The 24,239-nt window shown below is 41.2% G+C and overlaps 1 protein-coding gene across 7 annotated transcripts in view; it reads right to left on the reverse strand.

Moving 5' to 3' along the window:
- Nucleotides 1-18,830, reverse strand: part of caps2 (calcyphosine 2) — a 63,353-nt gene extending 44,523 nt beyond the window's left edge. Inside the window, exons 1-7 of one of the 7 annotated variants that reach the window (XM_059977660.1) lie at nt 18,638-18,830; nt 18,448-18,525; nt 16,819-16,865; nt 12,139-12,184; nt 10,074-10,199; nt 6,320-6,508; nt 2,605-2,727 (exon numbers count right to left, since the gene is read on the reverse strand). In XM_059977660.1, coding sequence (XP_059833643.1) covers nt 2,605-2,727; nt 6,320-6,508; nt 10,074-10,199; nt 12,139-12,184; nt 16,819-16,865; nt 18,448-18,525; nt 18,638-18,652 — 624 coding nt within the window. In that variant the 5' untranslated portion in view covers nt 18,653-18,830. The other 6 variants (XM_059977661.1, XM_059977658.1, XM_059977657.1 and 3 more) reach the window with 6 other exon arrangements.
- Between the last annotated feature and the right edge of the window lie 5,409 nt (nt 18,831-24,239).

Consider the following 24,239-nt stretch of genomic DNA (forward strand, 5'->3'; position numbering starts at 1 on the left):
CTTCGACTATTGTGTGCATTAATGATCATCACTTTAGAGGAATAATGTGATTAAACTAGAGAGGGTGCTGAAAAGATACACAAGGATATTGCCAGGTCTGGAGAGCTAGAGTTACAAGGAAAGATTGAATGGGCTGTGACTGCTTTCCCTGGAGCAAAGGAAACAGAGGAGTGACCTTATAGAGGTTTAGAAAATCATGATGAGCATATATCTACATAACATTTATTGCAAATCAGTGGTGCAACTTTTTCCACAGAAGGTGGTGGGTATATGAAAAAGCTTAATTTTGAAACATCTTATTGTAATTTATAGCTTTTTATAATTATGTACTGCAATGCACTGCTGCAGCAAAACAACACATTTCACGACATATGCTAGTGATACAAAACCTGATTCTGAATCTGAGCTACCAGAAGAAGTCATAGAGGTGGGTACAATTTAAGACATTAGGAGAGATACAAGGATAGAAACTGTTCATAGGTTTATAGGCCAAAGGCAGACAGACGGATTAGTGCAGAAAAATACCTTGGCTAGCATGGATAAGTTGGGCTTAATCTATGACTGGACAGAAGAGACAAGAAAACTATCTTCATTCAGTGAATTATAAGTGTTTGGAGTATTGTGTACAGTTCTGGTCACCGAATTATAGGAAAGATGTCAACAAAATAGAGAGTACAGAGGAGATTTACTAGAATGTTACCTGGGTTTCAACACCTAAGTTACAGAGAAAGGTTGAACAAGTTAGGTCTTTATTCTTTAGAGTGTCGAAGGTTGGGGGTGGGGGTGGACTTGACAGATGTATTTAAAATTATGAGAGGGATAGATAGAGTTGACGTGGATAGGCTTTTTCCATTGAGAGAAGAGGAGATTCAAACAAAAGGACATGAGTTGAGAGTTAAGGGGCAAATGTTTAGGGGTAACACAAGGGGGAACTTCTTTACTCAGAGTGTGGTAGTTGTATGGAACGAGCTTCCAGTAGAAGTGGTAGGGGCAGGTTCAATTTTGTCATTAAAAAAAAATTGGATAGGTATATGGACAGGAAAGGAATGGAGGGTTATGGGCTGAGTGCAGGTTAGTGGGACTAGGTGACAGTAAGCATTCGGCACGGACTAGAAGGGCCGAGATGGCCTGTTTCCATGTTGTAATTGTTATATGGTTATAAATGCCTGGAACTCACTAGGTGAAGGAAGAAGTCCCCACAACATTTAAAATGTACCAAGAAAAACATTTGAAAAGCCATCAATCTCTGAAGATTTGAACCAAGACCTAGGATGTGGGATTAACCTAAAGACCAGAGTCTATTTTTAAAAATTTGTACATGTTGGCCTGAATGGCATTTTCTGTAGAATTTTACCAGAATTCTTTTTTTTTAGTGAGAAGAAATAATAAGGACATTCAGATTCAAAGCTGCCAAGCTGTACATTTGTGTAACAGTGGTCACCTGTGAGAAATTTTGGGTCCCTTATCTAAAGGACTTGGAAAGGGTTCAGAGATGGTTCACAGGAACAACCCCAAGAATGAAAGGGTTAACAGAAGAGAAGTATTTGATGTCTCTGAGCCGGTCACTCAATGGAGTTCAGAAGGATGAGGGAGGGATCTAATTGAAACCTACTGAATACTGAAAGACCTGGATAGAGTGGTCTTGCAGACGATGTTTCCAATAATAGGAGTTCGAGGATGAGTGAGCACAGCCTCGGAATAAAGGAACCTTTCTGTAATATGTGGCACTCATTCCCAAAAAGGTCTGCAAAGGCCAAGTTATTCAGTATATTTAAGGCAGAGATTATAGATTCTTGATTGGTAAGAGGATTGCAGAGGCTTTATAAGGTATTAGTCAGACCACACTTGGCATATTGTGAGTAGTTTGGATCCCTTACCTAAGAAAGGATTTGCTGGCATTGGAGAAAGTCCAGTGGAGGTTCATAAGAATACCAGGAATGAAAGCGTTAACACATAAGGAGCATTTGATGTCTCTGGACTTGTACTCCTGGAATTTAGAAGAACAAGGGGGCAATCTCATTGAAACTTATCGAATATTGAAAGACCTAGATAGAGTGTATGTGGAAAAGATGTTTCTTATATTGAGAGGAATCCAGGACCAGAGGGCACAGCCTCAGAATAGAAGAATAGAGATGAGAAATAATTTCTTTAGCTGGAGAGTAGTGAGTCTGCGGAATTCATTGCCACGGACAACAGTGGAGACCAAGTCATTGGATATATCTAAAGCAGAGGTTGATAGGTTCCTGATCAGTAACGGCGTCAAAGGTTACGGGGAGAGGAGGGGAGAATGGTTGAGGGAAATGAGAAATTAGCCATAATGGAAAGGCAAAGCAGAATGGCCTAATTCTGCTCCTATGTCTTATGGTTTTATTAAGGATTATGGGGAGAAGACAGGAGTATAGAGATGAATAAAAATGAGCTATTATTGAATGGCTGACTGGATGGGCCATATGATCTAATTATTCTCCAGGGAGGATAAAAACACTCTGGCATCTTCTCAAGATCATATTTTTTGACTGGGAAAGGCCACACTGCAGTGGATAATAAATCATTGACAAGAATATATTATTTCATTCAAAGGAATTTAGTTAGAAACAGACTTACAGCTGCCAACTTCCTCATGTGCTGCTGCTCATTATATGGTTTGCTAGTGTAGCACTGTTGAAGGCTAGCTTTCTCATCAAGAGCTGTTAGGTACCTGGGAGTCACATCATCAACTCTTGGCTCCTATTAACAATATAATGACACAAGAGAAATGGATGGACATCAACCAAACAGTGACAGAAAGGCATTCAGCCAGCAACCAGAGATCAGCTAAAAACAAAATAAGTTTGCCTCTGGATGCTTTGGATTCCTCCCATAGTCCAAAGGCATACGGTTAGGATTAGTAAATTGTGGGTATGATACATTGGCATCCGGTGTGGGATACATGCAAGCTGTCCTCAGCACATTCTCAATGTAAAAGACAATTTTTACAGTGCAGTACCTTGGCAGAAAGTCTCTACTTTCTGTGAAGGCTGAGGAAGGTCCATCTCCCACCCCCCCCATCCTCATCACATTCTACAGGGGTTGTATTGAGAGCATCCTGAGCAGCTGCATCACTGCCTGGTTCAGAAATTGCACCATCTCGGATAGCAAGATCCTGCAGCGGATAGTGAGGTCAACTGAGAAGATCATCGGGGTGTCTCTTCCCGCCATCACGTACACTTACACTACACACTGCATCTGCAAAGGAAACAGCATTATGAAGGACCCCATGCACCCCTCATACAATCTCTTCTCCCTCCTGCCGTCTGGGAAAAGGCTCCGAAGCACTGGGTTCTCAAGGCCAGACTATGTAACAGTTTCTTCCCCCAATCTATCAGACTCCTCAATACCCAAAGCCTGGACTGACACCTTGCCCTATTGTCCTGTTTATTATTTATTGTAATGCCTGCACTGTTTTTGTGCGCTTTGTGTATTCCGTGTAGGTCTGTAGTCTAGTGTAGCTTTCTTTGTGTTGTTGTTTTTTTTTATGTAGTTCAGTCTAGCTTTTGTACTGTGTCATGTAACACCATGGTCCTGAAAAACATTCTCATTTTTACTATGTACTGTACCAGCAATTATGGTCGAAATGACAATAAAAGTGACTTGACTTGATTTTGATCTTTCAATGTACATGTGACAAATAAACTAATCTTTAACTCTATAAGACTTTCCTCCCACATTCCAAAGGCGTACAGGTTAGTGGGTTAATTGGTCATATGGGTGTAATTAGACAGAGGGGCCCGCTACCATGCTGTATCTCTAAATGAAATAAATATGATGGGTGATTGATATGTTCGTGGCCTAAGGTAGAAGGAGTCAATTGTAGAAAACTTAGCTCATTTATTTTTCAACATAGTCCCCTCCTACATTTACACACTCAGTCCAGTGGTTGTGGAGCATACGGATCCCTTCTTTGTAGGAGTTGGCGTCTTGGACCTCCAGAAAGTGGTCCACAGCAGGGGTGATTGATAAGTTTGTGGCCTCAGGTAGAAGGAAATGAGTTACACAGCTCTCGTTACATGCACATGTAGTTCAACTCTGAGTGATTATGCAGAAAGTTTGAAGTTTATAACTCATTTCCTTCTACCTTAGGCCACAAATCAATCACTCCTGCTATCGACCACTTTCTGGAGATCCAAAACGCTGAATTCTACAAAGAAGGGATCCGTATGCTCCACAACTGCTGGACTAAGTGTGTAAATGCAGGAAAAATAAATGAGCTATGTTTTCCAAAATAGACTCCTTCTACCTTAGACCACAAATGTATCAATCAACCCTCGTAAGTACAACAGAAACTGCTGAAACCACTCAACAGGACTGGCTGCATCTGTGGGAAGAGAAACAAAAACCCATTACGGAATCACAGAATTTGTATCTTACTTCCATTTATACCCAGTCTGCTCCCACACCCTTTAATATCCATATTCAATAAAAATCTACCTGTCTCAGATTTAAATGGCTTCCATTTTTAACCAGTCAACCATTTATTTATTGGAGAGAGTTAAAGATTACCAATACTCATTGTGTAAAGATGTGCATCCTGACATCAACCCCGAGACGTCTAGCTTTCCGTCTGAAGCTACATTCCTCTACTTCGGACTCCGTCATCTAAAATAAATAATTTTTATTGACCAAAATGCTAAATAATTATCTTCAACACCTCAAATCAATCAACTGGTGTTGTTCATTATGTAATGATTTATTCTAGATGGAGTCGAGAACAGAAGAATATAGATTCAAATGTAGCCACAATCCCTCAGCAATGCAGTTGACCCTTAACTGCATTCTGAAATAGCCCATCAAATCAAAAGTCAGTTCAAGGTCAAATTGGAATGGATAATAATAATGCTGCATTTGCTTCCAGTAAATCTATAAATGCAGTGGAAAGAGTGAACAGTTTCAAGTTCCTGGGTGTCAACATCTCTGAAGATCTATCATTTTCCCAAGATATCGATGCAATTACAAAGAACATACACAACAGCTGCTATATTTCATTAGGAGATTCTGGAGACTTGGTATGTCGCCAAAGACTCAAATTTCTAGATGTATCCTAGAGAGTATCTTAACTGATTGCATTGCCATCTAGTATGGAGAGACCTTTGCACAGCATCAGAAAAAGCTGCAGAAAGTTCAAAACTCAGCCAGCTCCATCGTGGGCACTAGCCTCCATAGCACTGAGAACACCTTCGAAAGGTAATGCCTCAAAAAGGTGGCATCTGTCATGAAGGACCCTCATTATCCAAGGCACACCATCTTCTCATTGCTACCATCAAAGAGGAGGTACAGGAGCCTGAAGACCCACAAAGCTTTAAGAACAGCTTCAAGGACCCCCCCCCACCATCCAGACCATGCTCTCTTCTTATGTTGGGGGGGGCCATTGCACAGGATTGGAAAAAGCTGCAGGAAGATGTAAACTCAGCCAGCTCCATCTTGGCCATTAATCTTCCCAGCACTGAGGACACCTTCAAAAGGTGATGCCTCAAAAAGGCAGCATCCATTGTTATGGACCCCCATCACCCAGGACACACCCTCTTCTCATTGTTACCATCACAGAGGAGGTATAGAAGCCCAAAGACAAACACTTAATGCTTTAAAACCAGCTTCATCCAGCCCATGCTCTCTTACTACTACCATCAAGCTGAAGGTACAGAAGAATTAGATCCCATCCCACTAGGTTCAGGAGCAGTACAACCAACAGGCTCCTGAACTGGAACAGGTACCTTCACTCAACACAACTCTGAACAGATTCCACAACCTATAGACTCACTTTCAAGGATTCACTGCAACTCATGTTCTCAGTATTAACTTTTTATTTGCATACTGCATCTTCTTTTACACATTAGTTATTTGCCAGTCTTTGTTTATGCACAATTTTTCATAATTTCTATTGTATTTCTTCATTTTTCCTGTAAATTTTTGCAATTTTTGCCTGCAAGAAATTAAATCTCTCAGGGGTTCCCAACCTGGGGTCCACGGACACCTCAATTAATGGTAGGGGTACATGGCATATAAAAGGTTGGGAACCCCTAAACATATACTCTATGTACTTTGAGAATAATAAATTTGACTTTGGGTTTTTGACTGCTGCCATCAGATTTGTGAATGGTTCATGAACCCATGAACACCACCTCATCATTCATCTTTTGTATTTATTTATTTTTGTAATTTGTAGTAACTATTATGTACTGCACTGTACTGCTGCTGAAAATAAATAGATTTCACAATGTGTCAGTGCTAATAAACATGATTCAGATTTTAAGGGGAACATTGCCTTGGGCAGGCAGCAAGCTACCTGGGTCTGGGGACCTGCTGGTGGGGGATGCTGATGTGAAGGAACTGCTTTGCTCTTCTGCGCCATCTGCTGGACATATTGCTTGTAATTTGTCTTCATCTCCTCTTCATACTGCTGGTACTTCATTCTGTACCGCTCTGACGGTGCAGGTAGATTTTCAGGAACCGTCAACTCTTCCACTGGGCATGGCTAAAAGGATGGAATTCAGTTAAAATTATTTACTTGAAGTAAATTAACTTTTAGAAGCAATAAGACATAGGAGCAGAATTAGGCCATTCATCCCATCAAACCTGCTCTGCCATTCCATCATGACTGATTTATTATCCCTCTTAACCCCATTCTCCTGTTTCTCCCCATAATCTCTGACACCCTGACTAATCAAGAATCTATCAACCTCCGCTTTAAATATATTCAATGGCTAGGCTTCCACAGCTGTCTGTGGAAATTAATTTCACAGATTCACCACCCTCTGGCTGATAAAATTCCTCCTTTTCTCTGTTCTAAGTGGAAATCCTCCGAGAGACTGTGCCCTCTGGTCCTAGACTCAACCACTATAGGAGACATCCTCCCTACATCCACTTTACCTAGGCCTTTCAATATTCGATAGGTTTGAATGAGATACCCCCTTGCCATTCTTCTAAACTCCAGCTAATACGGGTTCAGAGCCATCATGCATTAACCATTTCATTCCCAGGATCCTCTGGACCTTCTCTCCAATGCTAATACATCTTTTCTTAGACAAGGGGCCCAAAACTGCTCACAAAACTCTGGGTGCGGTCTGACCAATACCTTATAAAGCTTCAGCATTAAATACTTGTTCTTATATTCTAGTCCTCGCGAAATGAATGTTAACATTGCATTTGCCTTCCTTACTACTGATTCAACCTGCAAGATAACCTTTAGGGAATCCTGCACAAGGAACCACAAGTCCCTTTTTTAAAATTTTCTTTCTGTTAAGAAAGTAGTCAACTCCTTAAATGCATGACTGTACACTTCCCTACACAGTATTCCATCGGCAACATTTTTGCCTATTCTCCCAGTCTAAGTCCTTTGTAAATTCTGCTTACTCAACACTACCTGCTCCTTTGTACCATCTGCAAACTTGACCATACAGCTATCAATTCTGTCATCCAAATCATTAACATATAATGTGAAAATAACGGTCCCATTATCAACCCCTACAAAACATAACTATTCACTGCCAGCCAGCCAGAAAAGGACCCTTCTATTTCTGCCTTTTGTCCCCTGCCAGCCAGCCAAGCGTCTCTCCATGTTAGCATATTTCCTGTCATACCATAGGCGCTTATCTTGTTCAGCAGCCTCATGTTCGGCATTGTCAAAGGCTGCCTGAAAATTCAAGTAAGCAACATCCAGTGACTCGTTGTCTATCCTGCCTGCTATTTCCTCAAAGAATTCCAACATAAGCGACAATACTTTGGCTTGCCTTTTATTTTTATGTTCTTTATACTCAGTGACCACCATATTAGTTAAAGGAGTGTACTTAATTAACTATCCAGAGTGGTCTTCTGCAGCTCTAGCCCATCTACTGATTCTTCATATATTACTAGTGAGTAAAGTGGGCAAAAATGTTTGTTAATGCATGTTTTGAAATGTATTGCATTAAAAGTGTAGGTATGCATATACACTTAGTGGCCACTTTATTAGGAACAGGAGTGGACCCTGGTGTGGTCTTCTGCTGCTACAGCCCATCCACTTCAAGGTTTGACACGTTATCCATTCAGAGATGCTCTTCTGCATATCACTGTTGTAACATGTGGATATTTGAGTTATTGTCGCCTTCCTGTGAGCTTGAACCAATCTGACCATGCTCCTCTGACCTCTCCCATTAACAAGATGTTTACAACCACAAAAATGCTGCTCACCGGATTTTATTTTGTTTTTCACACCAGTCTCTGTAAACCCTAGAGACCAATTACATGAAAATCCCAGGAGATCGGTAGTTTCTGAGATACTTAAACCATGCTGTCTGGCACCAACAATCATTCCCCAGTCAAAGTCACTCAGATCACATTTCTTCCCCATTCTGATGTTTGGTCTCAAAAACAACTGAATCTCTTGATCATGTCTACATGCTTTTATGCATTGAGTTGCTGCCACATGATTGGATGATTATATATTTGCATGAACAAACAGGTGTACCTAATAAGCTGGCTACTGGGTGTATTTACATACATAAATTTAATTCCTCAGCAGCCACAGTAAAGTTTAGTTAACACAGACTAGCAACTTTTTGGTAAGATAAAATATAAAGCCAAACAACAGGTGAACATCCCAAGCAGCTGTTAAGTCACTTGACTGACGTGTAGCTGCGCTCACTGGAACATTTTGAAACATGGATTGTGGAATACAGTTAGAAATGCTATGCTAAATTTACCATATCACTGAACTTGCTTGCCTCGCAGGACTCTGCTAGGGCATGGTTGCAGTGGTAACCTGTGCGAGAGGAGACCTTGATTGGGCAAGGCATAGGGTATCACTTCCTCCTGGAAGTAGTATAATTGGGAGCACATACAACCACTATGCTTATGGAGGGGCTTCACCGCCGGACGGTGTTGCGAGTGGTGTCAAGGACAGAAGAGGGAACGAAGGCAATCTGCAGTAGATTCAAGTCAGGCAGACGTTTCTTTAAATAAGTATTGCTATCTTTCCTTGAGTACTGAACAAATTAATTAGTGTTTTAACGTTATCGTGCATCCTCTTATTTCAGGAGATCCACAATAACTTTAAAACACTAATCAATTTATGTAGTACTCGAGGGAGTACAAGGATCCTGAATCAAGGGTAGCAACCACCTCATACTTCCTGGCCTTTGTTGATCAATCATCATCACTGCTGTTCTAACACTAGGGCTCTGGATATTTGTGCTGGAAAAGAAATGAGAGGGAAGATGGCAAAGTAACCCTGTTCAAGGTTAAGGGAGTTTAGTAAGTGTGACCAGAATTCTCTGGCTCAGTGTGAACCAACTAGCCGTGGGAGATCAGTTCAGTTCTCCTCAGGTAATGGACAGCCCTTTCAAAGAGAAAATGTGGCTTCAATGGCTTTGTTCCATGTTTTATTGTTCTTCCTCAGGATAGCCACATACACAAGCTCAGCATGTGATGGCCACCCCTAATCGTCCTCAAACCAAATGCCTAGTTGACCCATTTCACTTGGCAGTTACAAACTTGCCACACTGCATCTGAGGCTATACTCCTTAAAGATTTAAAGATCTTAAAGATTAGATTTATTTGTCAAATGTACACCGAAACATACAGTGAAATGTGTGATTTACTTCACATTAAATCAGCAAGGATGCGGCTGGGCAGCCCATAAGTGGCACCGAGCTTCCGGCACCAATATTGCATGCCCACAACTCACTAACCCTTACCCATACATCTCTGGAATGCGGGAGGAAACTGGAGGAAACCCACACAGTCACAGGGAGAATGTGCAAACTCCTTAAAGACAGCAGCAGGAATCGAACCCCAATCTTACAGCTCTGTTGATAAGTGTTACAATAACCACTATGCTACCATGCCATCAAAAGCCTTGATGGGAAAGTATATTAGTGAAATTAGATGGGAGATCTATTTCCTTAATTGTATTTAAAGTCTCTAGCTGCCAGTGGTAATCTTATACCTATTAATTATTAAACCAGGCCTGTGATCCAATAATGTAATACACGTGCCGTAAGAACAAATATTGTAAACTGCAGACCATGACCACTGTCAACCATTTACTTGCAATAACATACCTGACGGTAGGAGTGGTACGCTGCATGTGCAGATGGCAAAGGCGTGCCCCAGCTTACAGTTGAGGTAGAATCTGGAGAAGCCAGTCGAGGTTTTGCTGACATAATAGGTGTATATAACAAATCACTCTGCAAGGACAAGATTCATACTGGTATTACTAAACAGGAAACTAAGATCATAAGACACAAGAGCAAAGCTAGCCCATTCGCCCCATTCAGTCTGCTCCACCATTCCAATATGGCTAATTTATTATCCCTCGTTTTTCTGCCTTCTCCCCATAACAGTGATGCCATTACAAGTCAAAAACCTATCAACGTCCACCTTAAATATACCTAGTGATTTGGCCTCCACAGCCATCTGTGGCAATGAATTCCACATATTCCCCACCCCCTGGCTAAAGGAACTTCATCTAGTTTTGCATTTCTAAGGTCAATTAAGTAACAATTACTATAGCATGTTGATACTATCTTGAACATACTGCACTGTTTCTCCATGAAAGTGTTCTTTCTAAATACATTTATCCCCCTATTCAATCCATATAATGACAAGAAGTCACACTTTAAGACTGCTTTTAATGTATTAAAATGTTCCAAGACACTTTGTAAAATCATCTTTGGTAAGGACTATAATCTATGCCAAGCACCATTGCCGAAGGCTTTAGCAGAGAAACTGTTTGAGCAGTTATTAGCCTTTGGAAGAACTGGGAATTACTGGGGATTGAGCTCAGAACAGAGTGTGCCTCTGGCAGTCCAAAACCACCTTGTGCTCGATGAACTGACCATCTTGTTTCTGTGTTATTCCAGTCAAAAATCTTTGCTCAATTGTCAAACTATGACAATTAAATTTTAAGATACACAGTAATAGGCCCTTCCAGCCCAACAAGCCTGCACTGCCCAATCACACCTTTATGACCAATTAACCTGCTAACCCAGATGTCTTTGTAATGTGGGAGGAAACCAGATCACCTGGAGGAAACCCATGCAGTCACAGAGAGAACGTACAAACTCCTTATACACAGTGGTGATGATAAAACATCATAGAAAGTTCCTAACACATCAACATTCTGGAGAATGTTCTACTTTTACTGCAATACCATTAAAGCTATTTAGTTTTCCTATCAGCACATCAGCATCGTGGTTAGTGTAATGTTCTATAGCACCAGCTGTAAGAATGGGGTTCAATTCCCACTACTGCCTGTAAGGAGTTTTGTACGTTCTCTCTGTGACTGTGGGTTTCCTCCAGCTGCTTTAACATACTCACACATTCATGAAGGGGTTTACATATGAGGAACTTTTACAGCTTTGGGCCTGTACTCAATGGAATCTTGAAAAATGCGTGGGGATCTCATTGAAACCTACCGAATGTTGAAGGGACTAGTTAAGATAAATGTAGAGAAGATGTTTCCCCTGGTGGGGGTATCCAGAACTAGAGGGCACAGCCTCAAAACTGAGTGGTGATCTTTTAGAATAGAAGTAAGGAGTACTTTTTTTAGCCAAAGAATCTGTGGAATGTTCTGCCACAGACTGCAGTAGAGGCCAAGTCCGTGCGTAGGTTCAAAGCAGAAGTTGATAAGATTCCTGATTGTTTGGGCCATCAAGGGATATAATGAGAAGTCAGGTGAATGGGGTTGAGTGGGATCTGGGATCAGCCATGATGGAATGGCAGAGCAGACTAATGGCCTAATTCTGCTCCCATGTCTTATGGTCTTATTCAAAGATGTAACAGTTAGGGTTAATAAATTGTGGGAATACTATGCTGGCACCAGAAACATGGAAATACTTGCAGGCTGCCCCCCAGGACATCCTCAGACTGTGTTAGGTTATTGACACAAACAACACATTTCACTTTATGTTTCGATGTACACATGACAAATAAAGTCATTCTAATCTCATTTTTATCCAAATCATTCAAAAGGCATGCACTTCAGAAAGTCAGCATTCTTTAAACATCAGGCAATATGCATATCTAGGCATGTGTAATCCATATTAGGGAAAATTTTCAAACCATCTCATTTCTGGCATGAGAATTTATTGCAAATAGAATTCTAGAGAGTGATTAGCTGCTTACCTCACTATCCAAATCACCAAGTTTCCCCAAATCTAATGCAGGCACACTGAAGAGAAGAAAAAAAGCCTGCTGTTATACAAGTACAATGGATTCCAATTAATTGGGATACATCAGAACCAGTACATTTCAGCCCAATTAAATAGCTGCTCCAATTAACCAAAGTTTCATGGAAATAGTTAAAAATGTATAAAAAAGATAAACACTTAACTGCATAATGAATTATGCATTTAAAAGAAATACAGAACAAATTAGAACACTGTCAGTGCTACTACAGTACTACAAAACTGTGTATTAGTTCTTAATAGTTACCAACATGGGAACTTATCTAGTGTACACTGCCATGTGTGGGGTATCCAGGGAAGGGCAGCATCTCTGGTGAGAAGCTTGTTATGTCCATTCTGGGCAGCTCACTTGATCCCCCCCAGTCACTCAGCTCTCACCTGTAGCTCCATGTAGCTGTTTGCATTCAAGAGGAGCCACACCCCGGTACACAACTTCGACAAGGAGGCTACACCGGTGAGTGTAGCCACTAGCCTCACACCATGGAGAAATAGAGATACACCTGTCCCAGCATAAGAAGTCAGCTCTGGCGGATGGGGCAGATGTGATCAACAGGAAGATCCAATGGCCTAAGGCAGTTCCAAAACGCTTTGTGGAGAGTGAAGGGCATAACAAGGGATAGAAGTCATCATGGTTATCCACTGCAACCAGGGAAGACCTCAGTTTTGACTACCCATACCACTAGACCGGGACATCTGGTTGAGAAAGTGAACTGAGCCAGTGCAATAATGTTTCAACTTTAAAAACTTTCCTGCATAGATTTCACTGTCATCACCAGATACAACAGACAACCAACATGCTGCCACATTCTTCTGATAGTAAATTAACAAAATTAGTGCAGATAATGGACTGCTTTCAATCAATGATTGCAACCTCCAGATCTTCATTTTCATTGTAACATTCAAGAAGATTGTCGATACCTTCAAATTTTCCATAGTACCTAACTTGTTGAAGGAGTGAAATTGTATCATTTTCACTCCCAGCCATTTCTAGCATCTCCAAGCTTGAACGCTTGAAACCACGGTGAGCAAAGTAATTCTAAATTGTCTTACTACTTATTTTTTACCAACTATCACTGACAAAAATCATTGCATTTTGAACACAAACAAATGCAACTGATGTTATTTAAAAACTGCTTGCTCGAAGCACAGTGCAGTGTCTGATGGCCACACAAAGTTACACAACTGAAGCTCGTTAGAAACTGTTCAGTAAGTCTCTTGTCCCAATTAAGTGGCATAATGTCCTAATTAACTGAAAGGACTCCCAGCTATTTTCTCAATTAGTGTTTGTTCTTCAAGAGCTGTTCCAAATAAGCACCTGTTCTGATTAACCGATGGACTAATGAACCGGAATCCACTATGAATAAATTAAGACTAATCCACAATGTTCAACAATATGTTCTCCCTTCAACATATGGTACCAGAGCTGCAGTGTGTGCCTCCAACAAACATAACTCACCAAATCTTCTTCAAGAACGCCTCCTAAATAGAGTCTAAATAGAAAGGCCTAGATAAAGTGGACATGGAGAGTATGCTTCCTCTAGTGGGGTAGTCTAGGACCAGAGGCACAGCCTCAAAATAGAAGGAACTCCCTTTAGAAGAGAGATGAGGAGGAATTTCTTTAGCTGAAGGGCACAGATGATTGTGGAGGAGGCCAAGTCATTGGGTATATTTAAAGCAGATGTTGATAGGTTCTTGATTAGCAAGGCTATCAAAGGTTAGGGAAAAAAGCAGAATCGTATTGAGGTGGATAAATCAGCCATGATGGAATGGTGCAGCATACTCAATGGATCAAATGGCCTAATTCTGCTCCTATTTCTAATCATCTTATGGTCTAAATTGCAGTCCTCCAACAGTCGTAGCTGCTGGTGCATCAAGTCAAGGGAAATACCATTACCACCCTGTCAATCTGATTTAAATATATAATTGAGTGTCTTGTTGTCATTGGGTGAACCCCTTGGATCTCCAGATCAACACTGCCACTGAGAGACTTTACCACACAGACTTCAGTGGCAGCTCACCATCATTTTCTCATCAGCACTCACTGGCAGAGCATAGTAAAGCCCCTTCAGCCCATGATGTTGTGCTGACCCTTTAACTTAATCTAAAATCAACCCACCTTTTTCATTTGTCCATATGTCTATCTAAGAGTCTCTTAAAAATCCCTAAAGTGTTTGCCTCTTCCACCACCCCTGGCAGTGCTTTCCATGAACTCGCTACTCTTTATGTAAAAAAAACTTACCTCTGACATCCACCCTACACTTTCATTCAATAATCTTAAAATTTTGCCTGCTTCCCATTTCCACCCTGGGGAAATGTCTCTGGCTGTCCACTCTGTCTATGCCTCTTAGCATCTTATGCACATCTGATTCTCCTTCACTCCAAAGAGAAAAGCCATAGCTCACTCAAACCATCTTCATAAGACACACTCTCTAAACCAGGCAGCATCCTGTTAAAAATCTTCTGCAACCCCCACATCCATAAATGAGGCAACCAGAACTAAACACAATACTCCAAGTGCGGTCAAAACAAAGTGGACAACAAACACCACTGACAGACACAAGAGACTGCAGATGCTCGAATATGGAGCAAATATCAATCTACTGGAGGAAATCAGCAGGTTGAGCGGTATCTGTAGGGGAACAGAGGGAAGGTTTGGGTCAAAACACTGCATTGGGGCTGAGAGAGGGGATGGCAAGTATAAAGAGGAGAGGGAGTGTGGTAAAACAGGAGGCTGAGGAGGGGCAAATGATGACAGGTAGGTGGGGGAGGGTATGGAGCTAGAGTTGTGGCAGGTCGATGATAGATGGAGGCAGAGAGAACAAAACTGAGAGGTAGATGGAGTGAGGGGAGGGAGGAGTGATGCTGGCAACAGCTATTGGAGGGAGGAAAACAGGAACTTAAAGGGCTCACAATGCTGGGGTGTATTGAGACTGCGAGAATAAAAGTCTTTTTACTTTTTTATGCACCAGCAACATCTAGGATCAACATTATTCTCCATATACATTTACATGCACTAGGAATTTGTTGTGGTGTATGGTCGGGACGCAACATGCAATAAAAAATAGCATTCAATAGTTGTATAAAATACAGAAGTATATAAAGATAAACTTAGAGGTTAAGGCATGGAAATGGAATAAAATGTGCATCAATACATAAATGCCAGCTGTTGGTGCAGTGGCATCAGCCCTGGATTTGAATCCAGTGATCCTGGGTTTGAACCTGCACGTTTTCCATCCATGCTCGGTTGAGCATCGACCTTGTAGAAAACATATAAAATGCTAAAGAAACAGCAAGGTTGTCACCCGATGCGCCACAAAGTGCAGAGAGGAATACCAAGAGGAAGAAACACATAAGGTACCAGCATATGATGTGAACTACATTATAAAACATGGCTTAAAGTGTTTACAGTGCAGTGACTGAAGTAAGAGATAGAGGGGGCTGTGGGGGTTCATTAATGGTTGATCAGTTTACTTCCTGCGGGAAGAAACTACTCAAAGTATCATTGCTACCCTGAAAGACAAGCTATTGGCTGCAGGCAATCAGAAAGAAAAATGTTATTGTCCATTCAAGTTCAACCATACATGACTACCCATAAATAAAGTCAAACAAAACAGTGTTACTTGAGGGCCAAGGTGCAAAACACAGTACCAACACAAGCACAAGGAACACAAAACACATATAAGATAGCAGTAAAGTACAGGTACACAAAACAATAGTCCATGTTCCTGAGTCCATGAATGTTGCAGCAGTCTGCATTTGAACACAATACAGCTTGTTTTCTGCTAAGTGAACACTGGAGGGCAGCTTCATTACCAGCATGGATGTTCTTCCAGCACTGACTCTGATGCCTCTCTCCTCAACAGCTGAAAACAAGCATCAGCGTGGCTTGAGACCTAATCTCCTGTCAAGCGAACACTGGAGGCAGTACTGACACCAGCATGGACACTGCGCCACACTGCCTCCGGCACCAAATCTGACACCTCCCTCCTGGATGTCTGCAAGCAGGCGACACCGCGGCCTGAGACCTACCTCTCACTATGACCAATGCCAAAAGGCTCCCCCACTGTCAGTTCCATCAATAAACCAGTGAACTCGACTTACAGCATTCCACATTACCAATGTCCAAAGGGATTTTCTGACCACAAGGAAATCAACAAAGACAATCAACTGCTGTTAGACTGCATACCGCCTTTACCTTCTCTGACACCTCACTAAAGCAGGCAGCAACACAGTCCAAACCAAATCCAGCTCCTTCAGTCTCTCCACCTTGCTGATGGGATAGACCTGTACTACTTTAAGTTCTTAATATCCAGCAAGGTCTTGCAATAGTGAAAAAGAAGGCAAAAACACCTTTGGTTGGCCCCGTAGAAGCTGTTGTGTCCAAAAACCCCACCACCTCACATCTCAGTCACATCTTCTTCGACCCCTTACAACCAAATATCGCTCTTTTCCCACACTGGTCCTCTCATTATACAAACTTAGGTAGTTAGTTAGAAGCTAGACTCTCATAACTCTAATTTCTCCCAAAACAATCCATGGGCCCTAATAGTACATCTCATCAAAGAAAAGCAATGTTGAAAAGATGAAGTCATTAGTAAATTTAACATCAGAGACTTACTCATTGGGACGTGGGCCATAAGCAACGCTGGAACTTATCCTCCAACCCTATTTAGAAAAATATATTTACAAAGCCAATTATTTCTAAATGACATTTGGAAAGAGACCAACATTATTAAATATAAATGAAATTATAACAATTACATATACTAGTCGGCAGCAAAATAAACCAGCACAAGAAACTAAACATGTTTAGTGAGGTCCTGATATCACCAAAGTAATAGAGAGGAAAATAAATAAAATGTTGGCTTAACAGATTACAGTTAGTAAGATAATAAAAAAGCAAGAGTCATGGAATTATACAACACACAAATAAAACCTTTGGCTCAATTCATCCATGCCAACCAAAATGTTCATCTACACTAGTCCCATTTGCCCACAATTGTCCCATATCTCTCTAAACTTTTCCCATCCATATACCTGTCCAAATGCTCTTATTGTATCTGTCCCAATCATTTGCTCTGGCACCAAATAGCTCAATAAATTATGAAATAATTTGTGTTCTTCAAAAATAGTTTATTTATCTATTCAGTAAATGCTAATAGGGCTGTCTTTCTTGATGACTATTGTACTAAAAAGTTCAATACATTCTCCAAGAGTGCTTCAATGTCACTTATAGTTCCTCCTTGAACAAGTAACATTCAAGAAACTGTCATTCAAAGCTGAACCACCCAGTGTTCAGTGGCAATGGAGGCATTGACTATGATAGTCACCTCAGTGCTTCTCTCAGCATCTACTCCTGCCATTGAGTTCATTCAGAGACGAACCGATTTCTGGATTATAAAAGGAATCCAGGCAAATGGGGATAATCTGGAAAATGGAACTGAGATAGAAAATCAAGGATGAACCGATAGACAGCAATGAAGGCTTTATAGGTAGAGGAGCCTGCAGCAGCTCCAGATGTTTATGTTCTTTAGGGACCCATCATCTGGACTGAGAAGCTCTTTTGGGTGCCTCTGACTGGACAGAGGCCATGGTCAAGAAAGTAAACCAGCACCAACTTTGTCAGGAGGCTAAAGAAGTTTGGCATGTCCCCTTTGACCCTCACCAACTTTTGCAGATTCATCACAGAAAACAACATCTGGAAACTACTCTGCCCGAGGCTGCAAGAAACTGCTGAGTTGTGGACACAGCTCAGCACATCATGGAAACCAGCCTCCCCCGCATGGATTCTATGTACAATTCTCCCTGCCTTGTTAAAGCAGCCAAAATTTTAAAAAGGCCACCTCATATATTGTCTCTTGTCCTCCATCCCATTGGGCAGAAGTTACAAAAATATGAAAACCTGTACCACCAAACTCAAGGACAGCTTATACCGCGCTGTTATAAGACAACTAAACGGACCTCCTCTACGTGAAGATTGGGTCTCACAAGCCATCTCATCATGGACTTGCACCTTATTGAACACTGGACTTTCTTGGTAACTGTATTCCTATATTCTGCACTGCGTTGTTGCCCTTCCACTCGTACTACCTCGATGTACTGATGTGATGAAATGATCTTCATGAATGCCATGCAAAACAAAGCTTTGCACTGTACATCGCACACGTAACAATAATTTACCAAACATCTTTTCTCACAACTCTGTAGACCTTTAACTGTTTGGCTCCCAATTTTCATCTGAGTGTACCTGAGCTGATTTCTGTCGGCCTCCGTGCCTTGATGTCCCAAAGCCCTTTACTTCCAGATCCATTTTAAGTGGCCAATTCTGTAAAAATAAGACACCCCCACCAAAAAAAAATAACATTAGCAGAACTTTTTACACGGCACGCGTCATGAACCGTGGGAATGCACAACCAAAGGGTCAGGGTTACACAAACCTGGGCTGGGTTCATCTGGTCTGTCCACTGACGTCAGTGCCCGCCGCCTACCACTCACCTGGCAACTACCCCACCTCGCTCTCTGCGCGTTGCCATGACGACCTGCCCCTCGCGTCAGTCTTGTCGGCCCAGGGCTTCCGGGATCCTAATGCCCATGCGCCAAACAGTGTACTCGGAGTTGCCGTTCAATGCTCTTTGTTCCCTGGGCATCGGTTTGAAAAGGATCAGTGATGCAGCTCAATTTGCTAAGAAATGTCACTCTGGAAAAGTTCATACCTAAAACTTGTATTTTCATAGTATAGTTTATCCCTATTCAGAAAGTTTCAAGCCAAGAAAGTCCTTTGATAGTATAATCGCGACTGTGCGAAAGAAAACAGACAATTTACATAATCAAACTTTCATGATTAAACCAAAGAGATAATCTGTTTTAGTAATGAGTGAAAAATAATGGTCAAGGCACCAGAAACAGTACGTCTCAAAGGGATCCGAGAGTGATTGGATTTAACATCTTTAACTGAAATTTCACCTCTCCAACAATGCGGCAGTCCCTCAGTACTGTACTGCAAAGGAGTATTCAGCTGAAATTCTGTGGTTAATCACGGGAATTGTCACATAATTGAACTTGGGCTATGAATAGCTGATAAAGGCGAGTAGCGCGCCTTTAACATACTCTACAGTGTATCTAATTTCTTAAGAATGTTACTGCTTATTTTGCTCCCGGCATCATTTTAAACATTACATTCCAGATCCCAATAAAGTTAATGTTTTTTATATAAATCAGGAAAAAGTAAAATAATTGTAGATATGCTGAGAATCATTTTAACGTGGAATACCCCACGAGAGGAAGAATGAAGTGAGTGTCCTCATAATCTTAAAAACGCGCCTAAAATTAAAGGAAACACTCAATAGGCAACGCATGTTGTAAGGGTTAACACTTCAGACAGAAGAACCTCCATGACAACCGTAAGAGAACACACTGCAGTATTTTTTTGAGACAGAGGATACGGAGTAGACAAAAGAAATATCGCTGATTGGATAAGGCCAGGGTTGCCATGGAAACAGTCGATAGCCGTTATCTGCTTGAATAGCACAGATGTTTGCAAAAGTCAGACAACGCCAGTATTGTTGGCCGGATCAAAGGTGCTCACGAATCATCATAGAGGGAGGTTGAAAAGCTGACTGAACACCCCAGTGTTCTGAAAGAGATAGCTGAAGAGATTATGGAGGCATTATTAATGATCTTTTAAGAATCACTGGATTCTGGAATGGTTCCAGAGGGCGAAAAATTGCAAATGGCACTCCATTCTTGAAGACGGGAGGGAGGCAGAAGAAAGGAAATGATAGGCCCATTAGCCGTCTTCAGTGGTTGAGAAGAGGTTATAGTCCATCATAAAGGATAATATTTAGTCACTTGGAGATGCATAATAAAAGAGACCAAAGTCGGCATGGTCTCTTAAGGGGAAATCTTGCCTGACAAACCTGTTGGAATTCTTTGAGGAAATAATAGGCAGGATGGTCAAAGAAGGGTCAGCAGATGTAGTTTAATTGGATTTTCAGAAGGACTTTGACAAGGTGCCACACATGACGCTACCAAACAAGAACCCATGTTATGACAGGAAAGATAATAACATGGTTGACTGGCACGAGGCAAAGAGTGGAAATAAAGGGGCATTTTCTGGTTGGCTGCTGTTGACTAATGGAGACAGGACCACTCCTTTTCATATGTCAATGATTTTGATGGCAGAATTGATGGCTTTGTGTACAAGTTTGCAGACAAAACGAAGACAGGAGGAAGGCCGGGGAATCTGCAGGACTTAAGTGGATTGGGAAAATGAGCAAAAAGTGGCAAATGGAATGTAGTGCATGGGGAGTCATGCACTTTGGTCGATGGAATAAAGGTGTGGGCTATTTTCTAAATGGGGAGAAAATTCATAAAATAGTTATGCAAAGGGACTTGGGGGTCCTTGTGCAGGGTTCCCTAAAGGTCAACTTGCAAGTTGAATTGGCAACAAGGAAGGCAAATGCAATGTTAGCATTCATCTTGAGAGGACTAGAATGTAAGAGCAAGGATATAATGCTGAGGCTATATAAGACATTGATCAATCTGCACGAAGTATTGTGAGCAGTTTTGGGCCCCTTCTCTAAGATGTTCTGGCATTGGAGACTGTCCAGAGGCAGTGCACGATAATTATCCTGGGAATGAAAGGATTACTATATGTAGAGCATTTGATGGCTCTGGGCCTGTATCCACTGAAGTTCAAAAGAATGAGGGGGATCTCATTGAATATTTAAAAGGCTAAATAAAGTGGATGTGGAGAGGGTATTTCCTATAGTTGGGGAACTTGGGACCAATGGACACAGCCTCAGAAATAGTGGGATGTCTATTTAGAATAGATGAGAACTTTGCGAGGATGATGAATCTGTGAAATTCATTGCCACCGATGGCTGTGACACTGGATGGCAAAGTCATTGGATATAATTAAAACAGAGATTAATGCCGTCTTGTTTAGTAATGAGTATAAAGGTGATGGGGAGAAGACAGGAGAATTGGGTTGAGAGGGATGATATATCAGCCATGATGAAATGGGCAGAATGGCCTAATTCTGTTCCTATGCTTTTTTGATTTTAGACCATGAACTGATTATTGATTACAGGAAGAAGACACCAGGAGTCCGTGAGCCAGTCCTCATAAAGGGATAGGAGGGGAACGGGGTCGGTAACTTTAAATTCCTTTGATCATTACATCAGAATCAGAATTGGGTTTATTATCACCAGCATGTTAGTTTAGCAGCAGCTGTTCGATGCAATACATAATATAGAAGAGAATAAATAAATTTACAGTACAGTATATGTGATTTGAATAGTTTAAATTTTCACAAAAAACAAATAATTGTGCATTAACAAAGTGAGTTAGTGTTCATGGGTTCAATGTCCATTCAGGAAACGGATGGCAGAGGGGAAAAAAGCTGTTCCTGAATTGCTGAGTGTGTGCCTTCAGGCTTATGTACCTCTTATTTGATGGTAACAGTAAGAAAAGGGCATGCCCTGGGTGCTGGAGGTCTGTAATAATGGACACTGCCTTTCTGAGACACTGCTCCCTGAAGATGTTCTGGGTATTTAATAGGCTAGTACCCAAAATGGAGCCGACTAAATTTATGACCCTCTGCAGCTTCTTTCAGTCCTGTGCAGAAGCCACCCCCCCCCCCCCCGCCCCCACCATACCAGACAGTGATCCAGCCTGTCAGTATGTTCTCCACGGAAACTATAGAAGTTATATCAAGTCATAGAAGTTATGTCAGGATATATTATATCAAGTCTATCCTAGGACTAGCACATTAGTGCCTTCACAAAGGCAACACAATACCTCTACTGTCTTAGAAGTTTGTGCAGATTCTACGTCATCTAAAACTTTGACAAACATCTGTAGATGCACAGTGGAAAGTATCCTGACTGGTTGCCTCACAGCCTAGTATGGAAACACCAAAGCCCATGAACAGAAATTCTACAAAAGAATGGTGGACACAGCCCAGTCCATCACAGGCACAGTTCATGCAGAACATCTACAAGGAGCTCTGCCAAAAGAATGCAGTCATGGACCCACACAATCCAGACTATGCTCTCTTCCCACTACTGCCATTGGGAAGGTGGTACAGGAGCCTCAGGGTCCAAAAACCACCAGGTTCAGGAACAGTTATTACCCTACAACTATCAGAGTCCTAAACCAGCATGGAAAACTTCACTCACTACAACCCTGAACTGATTCTACAACCTATGGACTCACTTTCAAGGACTATTCAACATTATTTACTTTTTTTTTTAATTTGCAGTTTGTCTTCTTTTGTACATTGGTATTTGTCAGTCTGCCTGTAGTTTCTTATTGATTCTATTGTATTTCTCTGTTCTACAGTGAATGCCTACAAGAAAATGAATCTCAAGGTGACATATACATATTTTGATAATAAATTTACTTTGAACTCTTTTCTGGAAAGTGCAGTGTAATCCCATTCCTTTCATTGCCAATTTTAAGCCCTTACATTTTTATACACACACAGTATATTTTGACAAGTTCAAGTTTTGAACTAAATGAAAAAGCATTTAAGTTGTTATTTTCTACAATGATTTAAACACACTAAACACAATTTACTTTATAACAGGTAATGAAAAATCAACAACAGGAAGACCACAGAAAAATGAAGAATCAAAACAATGTAACAAAAAAGCTGAAGGCATTCCAAAAACTACCTTGCTCGATTTGAAAGGTGTGCCTTTTGTACTGTACCTACTCAATTGCTGCTACAAAAGTAATACTTTTCCTTGATCATAAGATTGTAAATTTACTCTAAATCTACCTTAAAAATCTTAACATCTATATGCAAAGCAAAGGCATTAGATTGTTTTGTTCTGTATGTGTCATGAAATAGTAACTCCTGACTGAATGAACCATAATTCACAATGCAAAGGAGAGGGCACTTGAATAAATTAGGTCTTCAAAATTTATCCATCGCAAAACTGTTCTCATCAGAGCAGCAGCCTCAGTGTGTGTGACAAGATAAAAACAAAGAACCATAGTGTCATTAGTTTAGAATCTGAATGAAGGACTTCAGCCCTATTGACTGTTCATTCCCCTCCGTGCTGCCTAAGTTGCTGAGTTCCTCCAGCATCTGCAGAATCTCATTTACATTTAATGCCATTAAATACATGGATGATTATTGCGAACACTCCTTGCTGTAAAAAGACTCAGCCCAATCACACTGCGAGCAACCCATTCAGGTGTCCTTGAGATTAAAGTTCTTTAAGTCCGCTTGTTGGTGAGGCCATTTTGGAAGACTGCACACATTTTTGATCCCCTTAGCTAAAAATTAAGGTTTACATGAGCATTGGAGGCAGTCCAAAGGTGATTCATCACACTAACTTCTTGTATGAAAAGGGTTGGACAGTTTGGCTCTGTATTCCTTGGAGTTTAAAAGAATGGGTGTTGACCTTATTCAAACATACAAGAACCAAGCGGGCAGATGTTGATAAGTTTTTACTAGCAGGAAAACCCTGCGAAAGGAAGCCTAACTACAAAACATGGTCAGTCACTTCAAACTGATGTTCCTACACGTTTCTTCTCACAGGGGGTAGTGGATCTCTCCTGGGGAAGGCCAGAGCATTTTAAGCAGTTACTGCAGTTACTGTACATAGAACATTACAGCACAGAGAAGGCTCTTCGGCTCATGATGTGTGCTGACCCTTTAGCTTACTCCACAATCTAACCCTTCCCTCCTACATAGCCCGCCATTTTTCTGTCATCCACATGCCTATCCAAGCTTCTGAAATATCCTTGTGTGAGCTTCTATCACCACCCGTCAGATTTCATACACCCACCATTCTGAGTTAAAAAAAAACCCTGATACCTACTTTATTCTTTCCTCCAGTCACCTTAAAATCATACCCCTCTTATATTAGCTATTTCTGCCCTTGGAAAACGTCTCTGGCTGTCCACTAAATCTATGCCTCTTATCAATTGTGTACACCTCTATCAAGTCACCACTCACCTCCTTTAAACTGGATATAGATAATATTCTAAAGGTCAAGGGTATTAGGAGTTGGGGAGGCCAGC

The sequence above is a fragment of the Hypanus sabinus genome, chromosome 8 (genome assembly GCF_030144855.1).
Source record: "Hypanus sabinus isolate sHypSab1 chromosome 8, sHypSab1.hap1, whole genome shotgun sequence".
Classification (NCBI taxonomy): domain Eukaryota; kingdom Metazoa; phylum Chordata; class Chondrichthyes; order Myliobatiformes; family Dasyatidae; genus Hypanus; species Hypanus sabinus.